This window comes from Corylus avellana, chromosome 1, assembly GCF_965113065.1.
Source record: "Corylus avellana chromosome 1, dhCorAvel1.hap1.2, whole genome shotgun sequence".
NCBI lineage: Eukaryota > Viridiplantae > Streptophyta > Magnoliopsida > Fagales > Betulaceae > Corylus > Corylus avellana.
In genome coordinates, this window is record NC_142490.1 from 1,262,252 (window position 1) to 1,283,243 (window position 20,992).

The window sequence follows — 20,992 nt, forward strand, 5'->3', positions numbered from 1 at the left end:
GAACTTTTGCTCTGTGATATAAGTGTTTTATGTTCGTGATTCTTCATCAATTAATGAAACTGTCATGATTTCCCCTTAAAAAATAAAAAATTACAAAATTACAAAATTACAAAAATTTAGTTGTAATTAATGTTCCGACTAGTTTTTTTTTTTTTTTTTGACATATTGTATATCTATGATTAACGTGTCCCTATTGTTACATTTACTTTTAAAAACTTTTTATATTTTTTGCATAATACATTTGGGCCAGAAATTTAAAACCCAGATGATGACAGGCTTTTGAAATAAAATAATATATATATATATAAAAAAAATTAAAAATTAAAAAACTGAAGAGAATGTTAGAAGGAAATTGAAAATGACGTTGGAATCTTTTTATTTTTTATTTTTATTTTTTAGAATATGACAACCTGAGAGCTGAGATGGACCACAAGGCCCATTCATGTTGGCGGATTATGCGTACGTTCTTCCGGGAAATCCACTAGACAGTTTTTAGTTTTTACTGCTTAAAATAAGAAGATGCTTTTTGCCGATGACAAGAGGGAAGCTTCAAGAAAAAATCCAAACCAAAAACCCTGTCCTCGAAAGAGTTCCGATATGTGTTTTCCATGTCTTCTTTTGCATGAAAATCCAGGTGGCACATAATTTTATTATTGTGAAAGGCCGTAAGGACTGATAACATAACTAAAAGTGCCAATTAGCCATTTACAAGTGAATCCTGCCAACAGATCAAACAGAGAGGGACATCCTAAATATAATTACAAACACATTCATCTATGCAACAACTACAGTCACTACAAAGGTTCTCAAAACATGTTAGAAAGCATTTCCGACTCAGCCTTGGTATGTATAGAGTACAGATCGGGATTCCCTGTTATTAGGCTGCTGTCTGAATTTCTGAAATTCGAGCACCTAAGCGAGAGAGGGGTTGAACTTGAAGGGTCCACCGCATCCTAAGCTACGAAGAGAAGGTGGGCCCTGCAGCCTCCCTCTCTTAACAACCTAATAATAAGGAATCCGCGACCACAGAATAATAGAACCTTGTTTGGGATAGCTCAATTAAATGGCAGGGTCCAACCAGTGCCTCCAGGCCCTACTAGCCCAGGCTGCGGGGGAGAACCATGCAGCAAGCCCCCATTAACAAATGCTCCAAACCAGCAAAAGAAAACCCCTTGCTTTCCAACTGGAGATTCAGTTAGTGGAGATGATCAGAAGTTAAGCCATCTGAAAGTCGGGGAGGACATTAGTATCAAGGTGTCACAGAAGACACGCCTCAAAAGGTTAGCAGTTCGATGCTGTCAGCGGATAAAAACAACCAGAAAAGGCTCAGTTTTTGGACTTTGGCATGTCACCCACACTGTTGGAGGGGCTATCTTGAAGACCTTGAGATGAAGAATACCTGCTTGAAGAGCCATTTTCAGTGACACTTCTGTCTTTTCTCTGTGATTGCTTGCCCTTCCTTCCTACAGAAGATAAATCCTGCATGAACCAATTCGGGCACTCTTCAATCTTTAATTTGCTAAGCATTTCTACAAGTATTGCTTCTAAGTCTTTAAAACTGACCTGTTGTGCAGATGATCCAGGCATCTTCAGTTCAAGTTTTGTTGCCACATCGTTAGAATCATCACATCTTTCAACATTGCTGGCCTTTTGATGATCTGGTGATTTACTTTTGGGATCTTGTTTGCTTGAAATCTGGGAAGTGGACGCATATGGGGCCGGTGGCTGCTCCATTGGAGGGTTGGGAGGAGTTGGATAGGGGATGAAAGTTGAACACGGATTAGCAATGGCACCATGATTCTGATTTCCAAAGAAGGGAAAGGGCTGCAGAGATGGGTGCATAGGGATCGGACCAGCAGGGACAGGGACAGGAATTGGGTACGAATAAGGTGGACCCATAACAACAGAAGGATCAATGGCAGCCCATGGGAACATAACCCTGAGTCTTTGCTGATACTGAACATTTAGATTTTCAATATCAGATTTTAATGATGACTTCTCTTCTCTGAGCTCATTCTTCTCCTGCATTAGCTGTATGAAGTGAAAAATTATAATTCATATAAGCACACAATGGGCTTCACAACCTTGAGGTAACATAAAAAGAACATCACCTCATGTGATTCTTCAGTAAGTCCTGTACACTCGGTCTTTAGTCTGTTGACTTCAGCAGTTAAATCCTTGAGCACTTGGATCGTGTCTGCAAGGATTGTTGCCTTGTCATTCTTGGGCCTATCTGGATCTACATTTTGAATGTAACATGTAAATATCCAAATTTGAAGCAACTTATCAGCACTAGGGGAAGAAGTTCAGTGAATAACTAAGATCACAATCACAATTCCTATTCATGTTTGTTTTCAAACTAGTTAATTGAACAACAAAATAAGGCTAGAGTTGGGAGACATTGATAGCCAAGTTAACACAATATGTACACGCATCCTGCCTACAGTGAATCATTATTGCGTAAAACCAAGAGAATATCTATTTTTAAAAGTACATCTTTACCCAGGGCAAAACAAAAAAACAAAAAACAAAACAATGGAATGATTAATAAATATGCCAATCAAAGAGGTTTTGAACTTGCCACAGATTCTGTTAACCTGTATAAGATTTCTAGAAAAAGGATATGAAATCGCTTTCATTCATTTTTAGTTATTAAACATATATGTCAAACTTATGACTTACTATGTTCTCCACATTTTGTTATTATTATTATTGTTTGCATTACTTTTTTGACCAAAGCCACAGTATACTGTCTGAAACGAGAAGATATACTTTAGATCTATTTGAGTTTGTACATGCAATCTACATCTATAAGGTTGTGGCAACACTAAGCTTGTCGGTCGGGATAGACAGTTGGCTCCTACCTACACTACATATCTCAATGGAAAGGTCTTTTCCTTTGCTTGCGAAAGTGACACCAGCTTGCCATTCAACTCAACTTCTTTTCAACAATAACTAAATCAACCTTTTATATGTAAAATAAGAGAACTGTTTCTCTATCATAAGAAAGAAAATAAGCCACTTCACAACCAAGTTCCCAAGTCTAGGCAACCAACTTCAAGAAAAAGGTCCACTTGAAGTTTAGCAGGACCAAACATAGATGCTCTCTCAGGGAAAGAATAAGCCAACAATGCTATAGCTCATAAAGTGGCACAGAAGTCCAGGAAAAGCTCAAGCCTTCCAATAGCAACTTATTTTGGCAAGGCACAACCAACCCACAAAAAACATCTCTCTTCTTTTGAGGGGGAAAAAAGAAAAAAAAAAAAAAAGGAACTCTATACATCCAATACTCATAATCTTCAGCTCAACACATTAGCAAATGTGGAAAATTCCATTCATCCAGAATTTGCAGCCTTACTAAACTGACAAAAGCAGCCAAAAAATGGGTACAAGCTTCATAAAGATTATACAAAAATACAATCCTGATAACAGATATTTGGAACTCGCCAGACTATATCTAGCAAAGTGTCAATCACAAACAAGCATGCCAGGCATATCTGAGAATATGCAAATGGACAACCCGCAGATACACTCGCATGACAACTTATTTGTAATGGTCTAGAAAATAACTGGTGGAAACAATGTAAATCCCTCAGCCAAGCACTTTATATAAATTTACACAAGTTAATATATTTTGTAGTCTGTAATTCATGAATCTGTTCGTAGAGCTCAGACTTAATTTTTGAAAGAGTTTAACATTAATATCGCACATCTTGTGGATCAATCATTTTCGATCAATTTCTTACAAATTTCTAGTTATTCATGACTTCCTCATCCACAAAATCCTAGTGGGTTTGGGCATGACCCACCACCTCCCCCCCCCACCCAAAAAAAAAAAGAAAAAAAAAAGGAGGTACTTCTAAGGTGCTATAATAATTTACCTAATGTGTTCCCCAGCTCGAGAAATTGCTCATTCAATCGATCCCTCCTCAACTTCTCACGGTCAGCCTTCTGAACTTTCCTTGCCGTAACTGGGTCCTTTATTTCCCCATCAACCCCTTGTCTGTAATACAATCCGCAAAAATAATTCGTCAAACTCAGAACAAAAAACAAAAACAAAACGACAAGTTCAAGCATTTCTTCAGCTCATCCAGGAGGGGAAAAAAAAAAACCCAGCTATAAATCCATGTGTTATGTCTGTGTGTATATACACATACATATACACGTATATATACATAGACATATGTATAGATACACATACACATACACATACGCACACGCACACACATTTGCATCAAATCTAGCAATATCTATTATCTAAAAGACTTAACCTTTTGAGTTTCAAATTCCATGTTCTTACTGGGTTTTTCTTTTCCTTTTCCCTTCTGTAAACTGAGTGCACTTTTTCAAGCTTTCCCATCAAAATCTTCAAAAGAAACTTACACTTCATTCATTATAACTAATAATTTACCAATTATAAACAATTCAAATTAGTACTCCTCAGAAATTAATTCTTTTTTTTTGAAGGAAAAAAAAAAAAAAAAAAAAACCTGGGATCTGGGTGCGTGCCGTGGGAGCGATTGGGAGGTTGAGAAGTCGACGGCGCCGAGTCCGCTGCAAAATTGTCCATCTTTCGTTGATCCATTTCTCTCTCTCTCTCTCGCATTAACCACCGAAACTCAATCTGAGTCCTAGGGTTTTTGCAGCTTCTTCTTCTTCGTTGTTTTTGCTTCAGAATTGCAGAGAAAGAGAAGCGTGATCTGAATCCGAATCAGGAAACTCGAGTCAGTGAAGAGATTGAGAAAAAGGACACCCAACAAGGACAAGAATGGGACTTGTGCTTTACACGAGCCACCCGGATATAACTCACCCATCTGGAATTTCAAGTTTTTTTATTTAATCTTAAATTTGTTAAAGTTGCTTTCTGAGAGCATTACTTTGGTCTTTGAGTCCCCAAATATTTATTATTTTAATTTTAATTTTTTTTTAAAAAAAAAACACTATTTAAAATATTCTTAAAATCTTTTATTATATTCTATATATAGTAAATATTCAAGTGCTAAAATTTAGATTTAAATCATTATTATTATTATTATTTTACATGTCCACACAAAAGAAGGGGAGAAAAAATTCGAACTATTGACTTCAGCTACATGAGACGTAGTTCACAGCCGATTGAATAACCATTTGGAGACGATTTAAATCATTATTAGGGTTTAATAATCTCACCATTTTTTTTAAAGAAATTTAGAGAATTTGATTATAATTAAGTGTCTATTTGATTTTCCGCTTTCAAAAATAACAATTTCATTAGGCCTTTAAAATGGTGAATTTTTTAAAAAGTATTATCTTGCCTAGGCTTTGTTTGATAATACTTTTTTTTTTCTCTACTTTATTTGAGAAATGATCAAAATTATTTTTACCTTTATTTCACAACACTTTAAAAAAAAAAAAAAAATCCTCTTAAAAATATTAACGAAAAAAATTATTGACATTTTTATATTTTTAAATCATCAATTTTTTTTTTAAAAAAAAAAGTGAGAAATAATTAAAATGAATAGCTGCTATTCCATCCACCCCTTGGGTGGTAGCGAGGGAGTTTTTGAGTGCCCAATGATTGGTCTGCAAAGCCAAAGCAACTCACTAGCACACCAAGACAAAGCAAAAATTGTATTTTGCCCTTTTGGGGTGTCCCCATCTTAACCTCACTTTCTCCGCATAATTTGCAAAGGTTAGTGCATGTACCAAACGCCTTTTTAACAATTTTGTTGTCCATAATTTCAGCAATTTTATAAAATTTACTTGTTCGAGTAGGTTTTAGACAGTTCGCTCACTTCTTGAGTAAGGTGGATCTTATAAGAAAACATACATAATTTTTTTGTAAATTGATTTGTAAAAACTTTATTATAAATCAATTTTTGTTAAAGTAACATGTGTCCAAGTAATGCTATAAGTCACTTGTATCTTTTTTGTCATTCTATAAATGATATGACTTTTAAAATTACTATTGAGCTTGTGATTAATCATTATTGAATTTTGATCAAATGGTGATTTTAAAACTTATCTCATTCTTAGAGTGACACAAGAGGGACACGACTGTGATTTATAGAATTATTCCATATGTCAATAGCACGTGAAAAACTTTTTTTTTTTTTTTTAATAAATTAAAAGACTAAGACACGTGGAACCCTCACTATACACATCCTCCTCATCGTGCATGCTCCACTTATTTGAAATATTAGTAGTTTAAAATAGCAATTTTTTTTAAAAATTATTTATTTAATGTAAGCACTACAACTATCATAGATTCTAAATTCTTTAAGAATATTATCTAAATTGCCACTTTTCGGAAACGTTTAACAACTTATAATGGAGGGCTAATGGTGAATATAACAAAGTTCTATTTTTATTTTTTAATTTTTAATTTTTTTTTAATTTTTTATATTTGTTCAATTTTATAACGGATTTTTAACTTCTTGTTTTAATTACTTATTTTGTAATGGAAAATGCTACTTGCTCTCTCAATGTTTTTCTTGTGCCCTAGGTAAAATATTATTTTATAAAAATCAAGTGAGAGAAATAAGAGTAATTTTTTTTTTTTTTTTTTTATAAAATAATATCTTCATGTTATTGTATTTTGTTAAAGATCGAAATAAATGGATCGAGATTAGCTGTAATTCACGGCTAAATTACAGCTTGCCCTAACCCCTAATGAGAGAGGGCCTCTTGATGGGGCTTATTTGTACAAAAAGCCCAATGTTCGGAGCTCACATGCGGCAAACAGACTCCATCAAACCCTATCTCAATTAATTGAATAATTTTCAGGCAGGGCTCAAATAGGTGCTTATGCAAATTAAGCCGGGATTTGGGTTAAAAACCCAGGCCCGATCCTCTTGGTCAGGTGAGCTTAGACTTTAGATGTTATGTCTTAAAAGGTGGCTCAAGAACAACCCCCCCCCGTACGATTTTTTTAAAAAAATTTTATTATTATTATTACTATTTATGTTTGGTGAGTGTACAATGCTCACCAAATTAGTAACTTGGGCAAATTTTTGGTTAAAATAGCTAACCAGATATAAGTGATTTTCACCCAAATATGCAACACGGCTAGCCAAGATTACTTTGGCAAGGGACTCGGCTTCTATGCAGTACTGCATGCAAACTACCGTAGATATGCAGTAGTTTGCTTGGATGGTTGAGATTTATCAAAGGGGGGGGGGGGGGTTTACCAGTAGCAACGCCACCGGCAAGAACGGTCGGAACTTCCTCCACCTTGAACTTCACAGTGAAAGACTCTCTCTGTGGCTGTTCTTTATTTTGCTGTGTTTCTTCTTGTTGCTGTTTTTTGGGAGTAGAGGTAACAGACGGCTCTGTTTTATGGCCGGCTGCATTTGCGGTTGTTTTCGATTTCTTGAGGCCGAGCATGGAGACGCGGAACTTGGTGGCGAATTTCAACAACGAGACAGGGAATAACTACGGCTGCTACTTGGAATTGGGTTCAGAGGGGTTGAAAACGAGCGAGGAAGGCTCAATCGGCACGAGCCATTCCTTGAAGAACAGGTCAGCGGAAGGAAACAAAGACAGATTCAGATTCATCGGCCAGTGCCGCCCGTGTCTGGATATGCCACAACTCCTACAGCATTAACGGCGCCCCCGCCACTAGGTATCAGATTCTCATCGAATGGCTCCTCGTCTTCTCATTTTGACCATATTCATTCAAGATCTTTCAAGGAGTTATTCCTACCTACCAGCTATTACAATTCCGGGAAGCCATGGCCCATGCCGAATCGGGATCCCGCATTAGCTGAGGAATTGCCCATCAATTATTTTTTAAATTTTGGCTATTGAATCTAGTACAAGGGTCTAGAAGTTGTAAGTTGTAATGTGTCATGTGTCTTCACTAATTAAAAAATAATAAAATATTATTTAAATTTTTTAAAAAATATAAAACAAAATAATAAAAATATATAGGGTGACCAACCACCCCTTTTTTGCCATAGGGGTGGCCGAACCACTCCCAAGGGCCAAACCCAAAAATTTTAAAAATTAAATTTTTTTGAGTTTGGCCCTTGGAGACGGTACGACCACCTCCTAGGGCCAAACCTAAAGGGCTCATGGGGGTGGTTCAGCCACCTAGAGCTAAACCCAAAAGTTGGAATTTTTAGATTTGGCTATTGCGGGTGGTCGAAAGCCACCCCCATGTCTCAGGTGGGGTGGCCGGACACCCCATTTTTGCCAATGGGGTGGCTGGCCACCCCATATATTTTTATTATTATTTTGTTTTATTTTATTTTTTAAAATTCAAATAATATTTTATTATTTTTTTAATTAGTGGGACACGTGACAGCTTATAGACCCTTTAATGAGATTTAATGGCCAAAATTTTTTAAAAATTTGATGGGCAATTTTTTAACTATTGATGGGATCCCGATCCAGCCCTACAAGCAACTTGCTTGTCTACTGCTACCTATCATAGGGATCTCTTACTTGAAATCTCCTTTTAAACCCTTTAAATATCAAAATCAAAGTAACATTCACCAATAAAATATTGAAAAAGATGTGGGCATTTTTGTAATTATCGTAACTAATACAGAAGTTCCATGGGTTAGCCACAACGAGCTATGGAGAGACTTGAGAGAATTTGTAGCAAATATACATAGAGAGTGAGAGTGAGAGAAGTCTGTTTTGGGAATAAATTTTTTTTTTTTTTTTTTTTTTTTTAAAAAAAAGGCACGAGTCTTTTTTGGATGAGTTAACTGAAGAAATTGACGGAATTTTTTTTTTTGTTGGTCAAACTGTTTGGAGTATGCCGTTATTTTTTGGGTAAAAACTCTAAAAAATCTCAGCCATCCATGCAAATGCGGTAGTTTGCAGTTCCGCATAGAAGCCAAGTCCTTTTGGCAAGTACAATGCTAATGGTTATGTGTCCCATCCAAATTGGTATTTAAAAAAGTTTCCCTTTTTAATGCTTATATATCTGTTCAACTCACGTGCATTTTTGACAGATAATATTACTTCTAAATCTTTGTCCATTTGCATGACGCAATCCCAACCCGCTCATACCAATGCTGCAAGATGTCATATATGTCAACCATCAAAATGAAATGGGCTGATGAGTTGGATGCCAGCCTTCACTTTTGCTTTTAAAATAGGGGTGAAGATAAATAGCACGCCCGCGTGCTATTTATTAAAATGTTTAAAAAAAAAATTTGCTACTTGATGTGCTTAGAATGCGGCGTGCTCTGAATCACGGTTCTTAGTATGTACATGTCCCGCCAGCTATTGCCAATAAATGGGATTAGGATTTTTTCACGTATTATAGATTAAAAAATATCTAATTTATGATTGAGATTTTTTTTTAGAAATTTTAAAGCCATAAATAAAATATTTATTCTACTACAAAATAATAATAAAAAAAATAATATTTTAGATTAAAAAAATAAATTAATAAATTAATAAAAAAATATCCACCCTATCTTGACCATCAAGGGTGGCCGGACCATCCCAAAGGGCTAAACATTTTTTTATTTTTTTTAGATGTGACCCTTGGGCCACCCCCTAAGGGCTAAAAGAATTTTTTTTTTTTTTTTTTTTTCTTTTAGATTTGGGTTTAGGGGGTGGCCGGACCACCCTCAAGGGCCATGGAGTGGTCCAACCACCTCTGGCCGGCCATTACGGTGGCTCTCACATCTAAAATCGGGTAGTTTGACTACCTCCTATGGCCAAGATGGGGTAGCCAGCCACCCTTTATTCTTTTATTAATTAATTAATTATTTTTTTTTTTAATCTAAAATATTATTATTATTTTTTTTTTTTGTAATGAGACAAATGTCCTATTTATGGCTCTAAGATTTTTTTTAAAAAAAATCTCAGCCATGAACTAAATATTCTCCAGTCCATAATAGACTAGAGAGAATCTTATTCCCAATAAATGATATTATTAGTTTCCATCAATACACCATCAATCATTTATTAGCATTAAATGTTGTATGCAAACTTCAAGTTGTGTCCAGATATAAATATAAAAATATAAAAATAAACTATAATTCAACTCATTTATTAAACAAGTTAAATTTTTCAACCCTAATTAACTAATTTTGTTTCGACTTCACAAATCGTGTCAAAAATTTCCATCACTAGCCAAAATATTAGCACCAACTATCAAATATGGTAAGAGAGATGCATGAGTATTGAGTTTTAAATATAATGTCACAGCGAGTACAAGCAATTCAAGAGACTCAAAAGATATTGGAAGAACAGATTTATTTTTTATTTTTTAGTTTTTGGGATGAATGGAGGAGAGGACTTTGAAGAACATATTATAAACACGAATGAATTCTAACCGAGGGATTTACCATTCACATAGTCACACATTACAATTTGTAGGGCATGACCAGGAGGATATCACCAATTCTCCGGAAGGATGTACACTAATATGACCATCATACCTGGAACCATCCTTCATGCAGATCCAAAACAACTCTATATCAAACACCTCTGGGTTTAATGTATTCACAATCCTATCCAGAATCAAACTTGAGTTTAAGGAGATCCACGGAATGGTGATGGAAGTAGACAAGGGCATCTCTAGGATTGAAGTATAAACTTAAGTAAATGAAATCCGAGGAAGAAACTCCACCCCTCTTGGCCTCTCTCTCACTTCTCTGAATCTTTGAAACTCCGGTTTCAATCTATATCTTCCGGGAAGCCCGATGAGCAGTCGGGCTAGTCACGTTTCGCGAACTAATGCTTGCAGTTCTTAAAAGTCGGCGGAATTCGGATAGACTTATTTTCCCATCTTTGTCGATATCAGCCTCCTCGAGAAGTGGGTCAATGGAGCCTCTCAACCCCGTGTGCTACAATGCAATGAAGTAATTTCAGTACAGGTAATGTCTTTGTAATGCTGAGAACTATTTAATGAGTATATAAAGCTCAAATAGGGTGGCTTTCAGTGCAAATATATAACACTGACCATTCTCAGTTCTTCTGGAGTAATGAACCCATCTTTATCTATGTCGAATTTCTCAAAAGCAGCTTGTGACCGCTGCTGCCACTTCTCAGAGTCATGCTCCTCCATTTGATGCACATGCAGTGTGGCTGCTACAAACTCAGTGAAATCAACAAGGCCATCTGTATTGCTATCAATCTGCATCGACAAAAAGACTCCATTATAGTTTAAAAGTACTGTATTCAGAAGCCAAAGGGAAATACAGTTATGCATAGATGTTGGATTGCTGAACGTGGGTTAGAGTAGCCTGATAGTTTCTTATCTCCCATCTAAAGGGGGAAATGCTCACCGCAGTCAGAATCTCTGAGACACGTGCGTCTTTCAACTTAAAAGGGAGATCTTTAGCAAGGGCCTGCATGAAAACCATCCTTGTTAGGAAGAAAAAAAAGAAGCAGAAAAACGATAATAATGAAGGGAGAGAGAGAGAGAGAGAGGGCTACCAGAAAGCAAACCAAGTTGAATGTGAAGGAGAACTTTTACCTGTCTCATTTCATCAAGACTAATAGAACCATTTTTATCCACATCAATGGCATCAAATTGATCTTTAAGATCAGAAAGCTCTGCTTCGTCAAGAGTGCTAGCCAATGCCTGCAAGGCAATCAATTATTCAGAAAAGAAATGAAAGAAGAAAAAGAAAACTACTTGGCCTTCTGCCATAAAAGAACACTTTTAAAGGAAATCTCACCCTCAAAGCGAACTGTTTTAAACGACTGTATCTCACAAATTGTCGCATGTTACTCAGAACAGAAATATCAATAGGGATTTCTGATGCATCTCCTCCTTCTCTAACCCAGGGATGTGCTGAAAATTTTAAAACCAATCAGAAGAGTTAACCCTCCCTCCATTCCCCAAAAAAAAAAAAAAAAATCTGTTTTCTTTAAGTTTCTATGAGAAGAAAATTCAGGAAGAACATAACAACAGTTTGACTATTGGCCTCTGTGACCAAAATGTAGAAATGAGAATAAAACCAAAGGAATATTATTCAGAGCCACAAGCTTAAAAATATGTAATTGCATTACCCAATTTCCAACATGCCAAAAATATATATTAAACCACTACTTATCCTACTAGCTTAAGACAAGGTTTGAACTCGAAAGTCAGGACCAGTGCTTTGATATTACGTTAAATCACCACCTTGTCTCTATGATTCATTTCCCATTTCAATTAAACATTCAACGTGTTATGCCTCACTTATTAAGAAAAAGTTTGATCTCACACATGAGAGGAAGTGCTATAATATAAATTAAATAATTAAATTCATCTCTTCCTATCAGCTTAGGTTTTTGGGACAAGTGGTGATTTAATAATATACAGCACTAAAAAATTACTAAAAAGGGAAGAACTGGATACATACATAGGGCCTGAGCAGCAGTTAGTCTTGCCCGAGGATCCTTCACTAGTAACTTCTTCACAAAATCTTTAGCACTGTTGCTTATGCTTGGCCACGGTTTGCGGCGAAAATCAGGCTTGTTTTTCAAGACCTACAAATGTTAGACAATTAGATAAGACTCAAGAATGCAACCAAAAAAAAGAAAAAAAACCCTGCTTAGACACTGGTGATGGCCCTTTAATATATAGACATTATGAACTGATCCCACAAAATGTAACTTTGTTTAGGAAAAAGACAGGCTGTGAGAGTTTTTCATTTCATTTCTTTTCTTTTTTTTTTTGGTGTTGTCCACTTTTTCATCTGATACACAAGCTGGAGATTGGAGCATAATAGTTAAGAAACTACTCTTAAGTAAAATACTATAAAGACTTGTCCCACTGGTAAAAAGAAAAAGAAAAAAATAACAGTTTAAATGAAGCTTGTTGTCAACCTCCTTAAATATACCATCTTCAGTCTTATCCCAGAAGGGGCGCCTCCCACAGAGCAAAATGTAGGTTATCACACCAATACTCCAGACATCTGATTCAGGTCCTGACTTGCGTCTCAATACTTCAGGAGCAACATAGTAAGCACTGCCAACAATATCACGAAACTTCTTTCCTGCAATTTTGTAATTATACGGCTTTAGAGGTATCAAATTATTGATGGCCAGGAATACTTGTGGAACAACATCTTCAAATTAACACTGAAAATAATCGAATCTCATAATAGAAGTTCTACTTGCCTGGATTAATGAAATCTGACAACCCAAAATCTGTGGCTTTGAGAGGTGAATCCTCTTTAGTCGACTTAAAAAGAAAATTCTACACGCAAAGAATACAAGGGAACCAGTGTCAAAAACCGTGACTAGTTTGATTAGGTGATTAACCTACAATTGCCATTGGATTTGAAAAATAAATGTCCAGCAGCATGAGTCCAGCTAGGAAGCTGAACAAGCCATGCCTGGTATGAAGCTTGTTATACCTCTGGTTTCATGTCTCGGTGTACCAACCCATGTAAATGACATTTAGCTGCAACTTTGAGCATTTGCCGTACAACTACTGCTGCATCTTTCTCAGAATAACGGCTGTCCTTCCTGAGTTCGGTAAACCAAGCAGAAGTGTTAAGTGTTTTTAATGATTAATCTAAATACAAAAACATAATAAAATGGCAATATTTCATCCAGCAGTAAATATTGCAACCAATCTTGGACCAGATATACGCATTACAGAGTAGCCACTGCTTGTAGGACTAATGAATTATACCAATGACTTAAAAAGTCTTACTTGGCCAATATCCGATCCAGCAATTCACCACCCTCACATAACCTGATAACCAAAAAAAAAGACACAAGTTCAAAATATGGACAGAATGGAGAATTAAGAAATAATATAATAGAAGGTTAAAAGAGCCAAGAAGTAGTGTGAAACTCTCTCTAACAAACGAAGGTCAAGCAAGCCAAAAAAAAAAAAAAAAGGGGAATAGCTTGAAAGGAAGGTCATAAAGCTAAACTTACTCCATTACTATATACACATAAGAATCATCCTCAAACGCATTGTGAAACTGAACCACATTCTCATGGCCTGTAAGGGCTTCCAAAATCTTGACCTCTCGCTTCACATCCTCAACGGCAATAGGAAGAACCATCTGCCACCAGATTCAAGGTTTTTTTTTGTGGAAATTTTATTAAAAATATTTATCAAAAGAAAAGGTGGAAGGACAAAAGTTCTGCAGAATTAAAGATACCAAAAGCTATTTGATCTTAGATTTGTTTTATTTTGTTTCCATGACCATCAGTAGTAGTCCTAGGACCCCATTTCACAGAATCAAATAAGAATGCACAACAATTATCTCTCGCCTAAAAGGCCTTGAGAAGAAGAGAATCAACCTGAGTAAGTTTGCAAAATAATCCCATGAATTTACTACTTGCAAAACATGTGATACTGCAAACTGTTATTATCCTTATCATTCTGAGACTAAGCCCATCAAAGCTGTCAAACCAAGAAAACTCCCTTGACCTATTATGAATAGAAACACTCATTAGAATGGGTTATCACTCATCAGGCATATGAGCAATAAATCGACATATCCTCCAGAGGTCCATGGTGATTGACAAACCTTTATAGATGGTAAAATCAATCTTCTAGGCAACAGAAAACACAGATGAATGCAAAACAACATGACTCCAAAGATTGATTTCCATGCAAAAGACAAGTCAACGTAAAACCCAACTGGGTAAGCCAGGTATCCATAGCAAAAGGAAAAGGCTCTCCAGAAATATTGGGACCAAAACCATCTTTTCCAATCCGCGATCAAGCTCTGGAATCCCCAATCACAAAAAGCCTCCAACTTCCTATCCCAAATTTCTCACAGACCCCATTGACCAAACAACACCTAAATTGAAATCCTAATACTATGTGCATTCAAAAACCAAAATTCACATAGAAAAAAAAATCACATCAACCCAGATTCAGATGTAGTCAAAACTAAAATTTACATAGATTTTTATTTATTTTTTTATTTTTTTAAAAAAGCATCCACCCAAATTCAGATACAGTCAAATATGAGGCCACAAAGACCAGCAAATACCACAAATTGACCCAGAATCAAAATACCCAATACCCGAAAAAAAAAAACACAAAGAAGCCAATACCTTATTCTTCTCGATCCTCTTCACCGCGACTCGATCCCCACTCGCCTTGTCGGTGGCAACGTAGGTGTACCCGAACTGGCCGTGTCCCAACAGCTTCCCAATCGTGTAGCGACTGGTGAAATCCTTGGCGTACCCGAAGTCCGTGCGCTTCCCACAGGGGATCACCCCGCACTGCCGCCGCGTAGCAGGCTTGTCCTTGGGCTTCAGCTGATGAGACCTCCTCTCGTTCGCGTTGCTCTGCTGCTGATCGGTGGGAGCCTCTTGTTTCTTCCCTGCGATTATTTTCGTTTGCGGTTTGGTGGTCTCTTTACGGTTGTGATTGACCGTGTTGTTGTTGTTGTTGTTGGTGCTGTTAGAGCCCCAGACTCTGTTGGTAGAAATGCAAGCACCCATGATTGGAAAACAGATATACAGAAAGAGAAACAGAGTTTTCTAGAGGTTTTGACGGATCAAAGCCATGGCCAAGGACTTGAATATATACTGGCAAACATTTATTAGCACAGAGAGGTATAGATAGAGAGTGAATGAGGGGATAGCAGATAGGAAAGGTTGGAGCAGATAGGAGGAAGAAGGCAAGAAAGAGAGGGTGGTCAAAAAGAGAGACTTTCGAAAAATGTAAGACAGAGAGAGAGAGAGAGAGAAATGTGAAAAGAGGGCTCGAAAGCTCTTCACCAGGTCTAATTTTTTTTTTGGACGGAGAAGATTAAGAATTTGGCAAAAGAAATTATAATTTTTTTTTGTTTGCTATTCCCTTTTGGGTTTGTGTATAATCAATCCTATTAAGCTCCTCCGAACTGGGGTAAAATGCACGTAACAATTTCTTACTTTAAGATAAATATTAATTTAATAAATTGAGTTTTTTTTTGAACTGGGGTAAAATGCACGTAACAATTTCTTACTTTAAGATAAATATTAATTTAATAAATTGAGTTTTTTTTTAAAAAAAAAAACTATTGTAATTACTAAAAACTATTGTAGAAAACTGTAAAATTGATTCTTTGACGTTTCAACTATTAACAAAATTTTGGACAGTAAAAATTGTAAAATATTATTATGAAATAATGAGAGGAAATGTACAAAGGAGTAATTATCCATGCGTATTCTTTCCAAACTTGAGGGGGGAAAGTTGGTGAATAGCAATAGGGCCAAAAGAGGATAATAAGGGAATACGAATAGAGCCGAAGAAGGATGTAATTGTTGCCCAAGCCCCTTATTTATAAATATAACATTAAGGAATGTTTTTCATTTAGTTGTCTCTTAGCTTTTATGGGATTTATTACTCCATCAAGTTGTTTTCTTAATTGCATTATAAATTTATAATCATATTGAGATATAATATCCCTTTAAACCTTGTTTTCAATTTTTTTTTTTTTTTTTTTTTTTTTTTTAAGGTACATTTGGCTGTTTTACCAACTAATCTTTCTACTAATACTTTCACATATTTTCAAGTAATGCTAGAAGTCACTCTACAAATAATGTGGTTTTTAAAATTATCTTTGACCTTATGATTGATCATTATTGAATTTTGATCAAATTGTAATTTTCAAAATTACCTCATTTATAGAGTGACGCAAGAGAAATATAAGTATAATAACTTCTAAAATTACTTCATATCTTCACTTAAGAGGAAGCGCTCGCCTCTAGTTGAGTTAACTCCTGTTTATGGCTTTAGCAACAAAAAAACAAAAAAATTTAAATCTTATTAATGGTATAGAATTACCACATTTCCTAAATGAAATCCGAGGATTCAAACTAATATAGAAGATTTTGAATCCAATCACATTGAATGTCGTGCTCTCCCATCACTTACAAGTTACACCCTTCTGATCATTCTCCATGCCTAATTAACTCCTACCACAATAGTTGTAGCCTCCATTAATTAGCTCCAATGCCACCGTTGATCGCCATTGTTCCATCCGCACCGAATCAATGGACTCAAGGTCAACTCAATTTTTGAGGTCAAAGAAGAGGTGCTTAAATCAGTTGAGACCACCAAAGTCTCATCGTTGTTCACTTGGCAACTAGAGTGTGTGCCAAGTGTTCTCAGCACGCCATTAAACGACACTCTATAATGTCGTTGTTTCCTACTTAAAGTTGATGATCATCGAGGCATTGATGATATCGGTAACACTACATCTAGATTGTACGATTTATTTGATGGTTTGTCTGTTGGGTCTCACCCGGATCGATCTTATTGACGGATATGAACATAAACCCAACATGGGAGTCCAACTAGAGGAGTTGGATCTTTGTTGTCGTAATAGGAGAAAACAACATGGTTGGGGTTTCAGACGGCGACGTACATTAGGATTTATAAGCAGATAAAGGTAGTTGTGGTAGTGGTTGATGGTGGCGGTAATGCTAATGTTGTCTATGACTATGATTGTCGGGGGCCGAAAATGGAGGAGAAGAATAGGAGTGCAAATGAAGAGGGAGCACAAGATTTGGTGTGGTTGGATTAAAATGTTCTATGTTAGTTTTTATTCAAATCTTTCACTTAATCAGTGTAATAAAATCTAGACCATAAATGAGAGGGAATGAGAATTAGGTCAACTAGAAGTGAGGGATGAATTGCGATCTCTTACAATTCCTAAGAATTATACAAACTTACAATTTTATCAATCATACTTGTTCGTCTATAAGGAACGGCCAGAAGCTTGCCACATCAACAAGTAGAAAAGGTCAACAAAATGGTGGCTTTAGCATAGTCCGACCACCCAAAAAAAACCAATTAACCCTTTTTTTTTATTGATTATGTGGCTCATTATGAGCCTTTTGATCAATCTCAATCAAGTGACCTGCTCCCCAATTGATATCAACTTCCACAACACTAATCCAAATGCATGCAGAATTTCCTTAATAAGCTTAATTTAATGCTTTTTCTGTTTATTCGTTAATATCAAACTGAATTTCCTTATAGTTTTTCTTGCATTATATTAAAAAAAATGAAGAATTTCTAAGAGAAGTTACAAATTATATTACACGATGACTTATGCCTATCAATGGTGATCGATTATATGATCATATATATGCTATATATTATATGATTATATTGATGGCGATCGATTATAATAGTCAAATTCATATATTTTGTTCTTTGAAAGTTTTATTCCCACCCCACCTACGATTCTTCTAGAATTTACTGATATATGTTAGCATGTGATTGGAGTTGTGTCAATCCCTATAGGTTTTAAATTACACAGTAACAAGTGTCAAAAATAATGTTATAATATGAAAAATTATCTTCAATGTTACATATAGGTTTTTATATATGAAGCGATGATGATGAAACGCCACCGTCACGATTAGGCTAACAATGTCGTTATTGGAGAGTACTACTCCATATCCTTAGTGCGTAGTATTTTATTTCAATTATCAAGAACGAGTTTCCCAGAAGTTAAATGCGCTTCTTTTTCTTTCTGACCGTAGACAATAGATTATATTAATTCTACATTTTTATTTAAAATATTTAACTAAAAATTACTTCTTTTTTTCTTCTTTTTTTTAACTAATTAATGACTTTTTAAATGCACTCTATATTCAATTATATATTATTTCTCTATATCAAGAGAAAAACAAATAAAGAAAAGAGAAAAACATAAAATACTTATACATTGAAAAAGTATTTGAATTAAAGAATCGAATTGATACATTTTTTAAGCTTTCATTTTACGTACAACACTAAAATATATAAGCGTATGTAACACGGGCCAAGAAAGAGATTGGGGTGGAAGAAGAGTTTTCAATATATATTAATATATGCAATTGGTTTAATTACAATTTACAAACAATCTCGACGTGACAAAGGGAACAAGCAAATTTTAAAAGCCAAGGGAAAAGAAAAGAGTGGCTTGCGACAAACTCAATCACGAAACTAATCTTAATGGTCACATTTAAAATAATAAAATCATTGCTTGGTTAATTAGTAAATAATATTTATAAGCTTGGCAGGGAAATTGCGTCGATACTTGGTGCGAAATTGACAGCTTCCACATGCAGGAATTGAAAGAGCATGAAAAAGACGACGTCCCTACAATGCCCGGCTAGTTGCAAATCTTAATACGACAAAGTTTTTCATCAACTTGGATAAATGATAAATCTATTCAATTAATTTATATTTTTAAAATATGTAATTCTCTATTTATTATTTTTCTCTTATATGTGTTTGTTTTGGGTAGACAATTAAATTTCACTATTATTACTTAGAAGTTAAAGTCTTTTAATTATTTTCTGCCGACTTAAATATTAATTTGCAGCTAGCGGTGAGTGGTGTGTGTGTGAAACTGTGAATCAGAAAAGTTGGAAGTCTAGTGTTGACTTGGTCACTGGGTATATTCAAAAGTCAAATCTGGATGTCATGTTCAAATTAATTAGTTTCAATTTGCCATCCTGATTGTCCTGGGCCTCTCCTCAGCTGGTGGCTGGGAGTGTGGGACCTGCTAATGTATAATTGTAACTGGAAGTGGACTTCTTCCCTCCAAAATAGATTGGAGAAGATATAGTTCATGGTTAATGCTACGAGTCACACTAAATAAAAAATAATAAAATATTATTTAACATTTTTTTTTAAATAATAATAATAAAAATATATAATTTTTTTTATTTATTTGGCCCTTAGCGGTGGCCGAACCACCCCTGAGGGCCACCGTTTGGCCACGGGGGGTGGCTCCCCATGGCCCAATGGGGTGGCTAGTCACCCTTTAGTTTTTTACTAGTTTTTTATTTTTAAATTGTAAATAATATTTTAATATTTTCTTTTTAGTGGGACACTTGTCCCATATATAGGGTCATTCTGGCCATTAACTAGAGACCTCTCCAATCCAAAGGATCCAGTTCCATTGTAAGTATAGCTAAATGCAAATTGATTTTAAGAAAAAACCATAAATAAAAAATAATTTTTAATTAAATTAAAGGGTAACTTTATTTTAGATCCATGAATTATCACGTAATTTGAGAAGCCCTCAAACTTTAAAACCTCTTAATTTGGACCCCTGAACTTTTAATTGTAGTCAATTTAAACCTTTCCCGTTAACTTCCATGGTTTACCCCTAAAAAAACCAAAGTATCATTGATTTTTTTTTTACTTTATTTATTTATTTATTCATTTGGAATTAAAGGTAAATTTAGAATTTTATAAAAAAATTAGGGGTATAAACGCTATTGTCTCACTTTTAATATTTAAAATCTGACGAATGAGTTCAAAATAATTGCAATTGAAAGTTCAGGGATTTAAATTGAAAGATTTTGAAGTTTGTGAGTTTCTCAAATCGCCTACTAATTCAATGGTTTAACGTGAAGTTACCCCTTAAATTAATTTTAATCGCATGTACAACTAATTGACAGATTTTCAGTCAAATATTTTAAGTAAGAGAAAGTGTTACAATTTGAATTAAATAATTAAATTACTCATTTTCTGTTTACTGAAAATTTCAAATTGTTAATGTTGGGTCCGTGGGTCAAAAGCTCATCCCTTCCAAAGAGGCATTTTGGTCCAAGTCCTAGTGATCCTAGAACACTAAGCTAGGCAACACCACACAGAAACCCTTCCCTTGGTCAATAACTGCGAGTTCTTTTAAGGCTCCGTTTACTTCGACGTAAAATGGTTTTCAGAAAATGATTTTTGTATTTTACGGTGTTTACTTCGACGTAAAATAGTGGTCAACAAAAAATATTTTCCTTTTGACCGAAAATTCTTCTTTAATTTTCGGAAAATGGTTTACGATTTTGAAAACCGTAAACTATTTTTCGACTAGGAGCATCTCATTCTTAAATTGATGGACCTTGCCAAGACTCGCCCAGAACCTTGTCGGGACTTGACTGAGACCTGCCTGGGACTTGACCAGGACCCGCCCAGGACCTGCCCGGGATCAGCCCGGGACCTGACCGGGACCCTTTCGGGACTTGACTAGTACCTGACTGGGACTTGCCTGGGACCCCGGCGGGACCTAACCGGGACTCTCTCGGGACTTGACCGGGACTTGCTCAGAACCCGCATTGTCCCTAACTGGGACCCGCCCAAGAC

At 35.6% G+C, this 20,992-nt stretch overlaps 2 protein-coding genes across 4 annotated transcripts; both read right to left on the bottom strand.

Annotated features, from left to right (window-relative positions):
- Positions 1-681: 681 nt before the first annotated feature.
- On the bottom strand, positions 682-4,787 carry BHLH11 (basic helix-loop-helix (bHLH) DNA-binding superfamily protein). Of its 3 annotated transcripts, none has more exons than XM_059581820.2 (6): positions 4,491-4,787; positions 3,882-4,003; positions 2,112-2,239; positions 1,564-2,031; positions 1,400-1,479; positions 682-1,295 (listed from the first exon to the last, which is right to left on the bottom strand). In XM_059581820.2, exons 1-6 carry the CDS (start codon positions 4,604-4,606, stop codon positions 1,274-1,276), a joined length of 936 nt encoding a protein of 311 aa, XP_059437803.1. In that variant the 5' UTR covers positions 4,607-4,787; the 3' UTR covers positions 682-1,273. The 3 variants fall into 3 exon arrangements, with proteins under 3 accessions (XP_059437803.1, XP_059437802.1, XP_059437801.1); XM_059581819.2 differs by adding an exon at positions 4,272-4,366 and having other exon boundaries at positions 682-1,479; positions 4,491-4,573; XM_059581818.2 differs by having other exon boundaries at positions 682-1,479.
- Positions 4,788-10,272: 5,485 nt separating this feature from the next.
- On the bottom strand, positions 10,273-15,635 carry LOC132170852 (calcium-dependent protein kinase 28). Its single transcript, XM_059581976.2, has 12 exons — positions 14,971-15,635; positions 13,834-13,964; positions 13,604-13,645; positions 13,302-13,413; positions 13,063-13,141; positions 12,769-12,938; positions 12,303-12,429; positions 11,634-11,749; positions 11,429-11,536; positions 11,238-11,300; positions 10,913-11,086; positions 10,273-10,796 (listed from the first exon to the last, which is right to left on the bottom strand). Exons 1-12 carry the CDS (start codon positions 15,361-15,363, stop codon positions 10,632-10,634), a joined length of 1,680 nt encoding a protein of 559 aa, XP_059437959.2. The 5' UTR covers positions 15,364-15,635; the 3' UTR covers positions 10,273-10,631.
- Between the last annotated feature and the right edge of the window lie 5,357 nt (positions 15,636-20,992).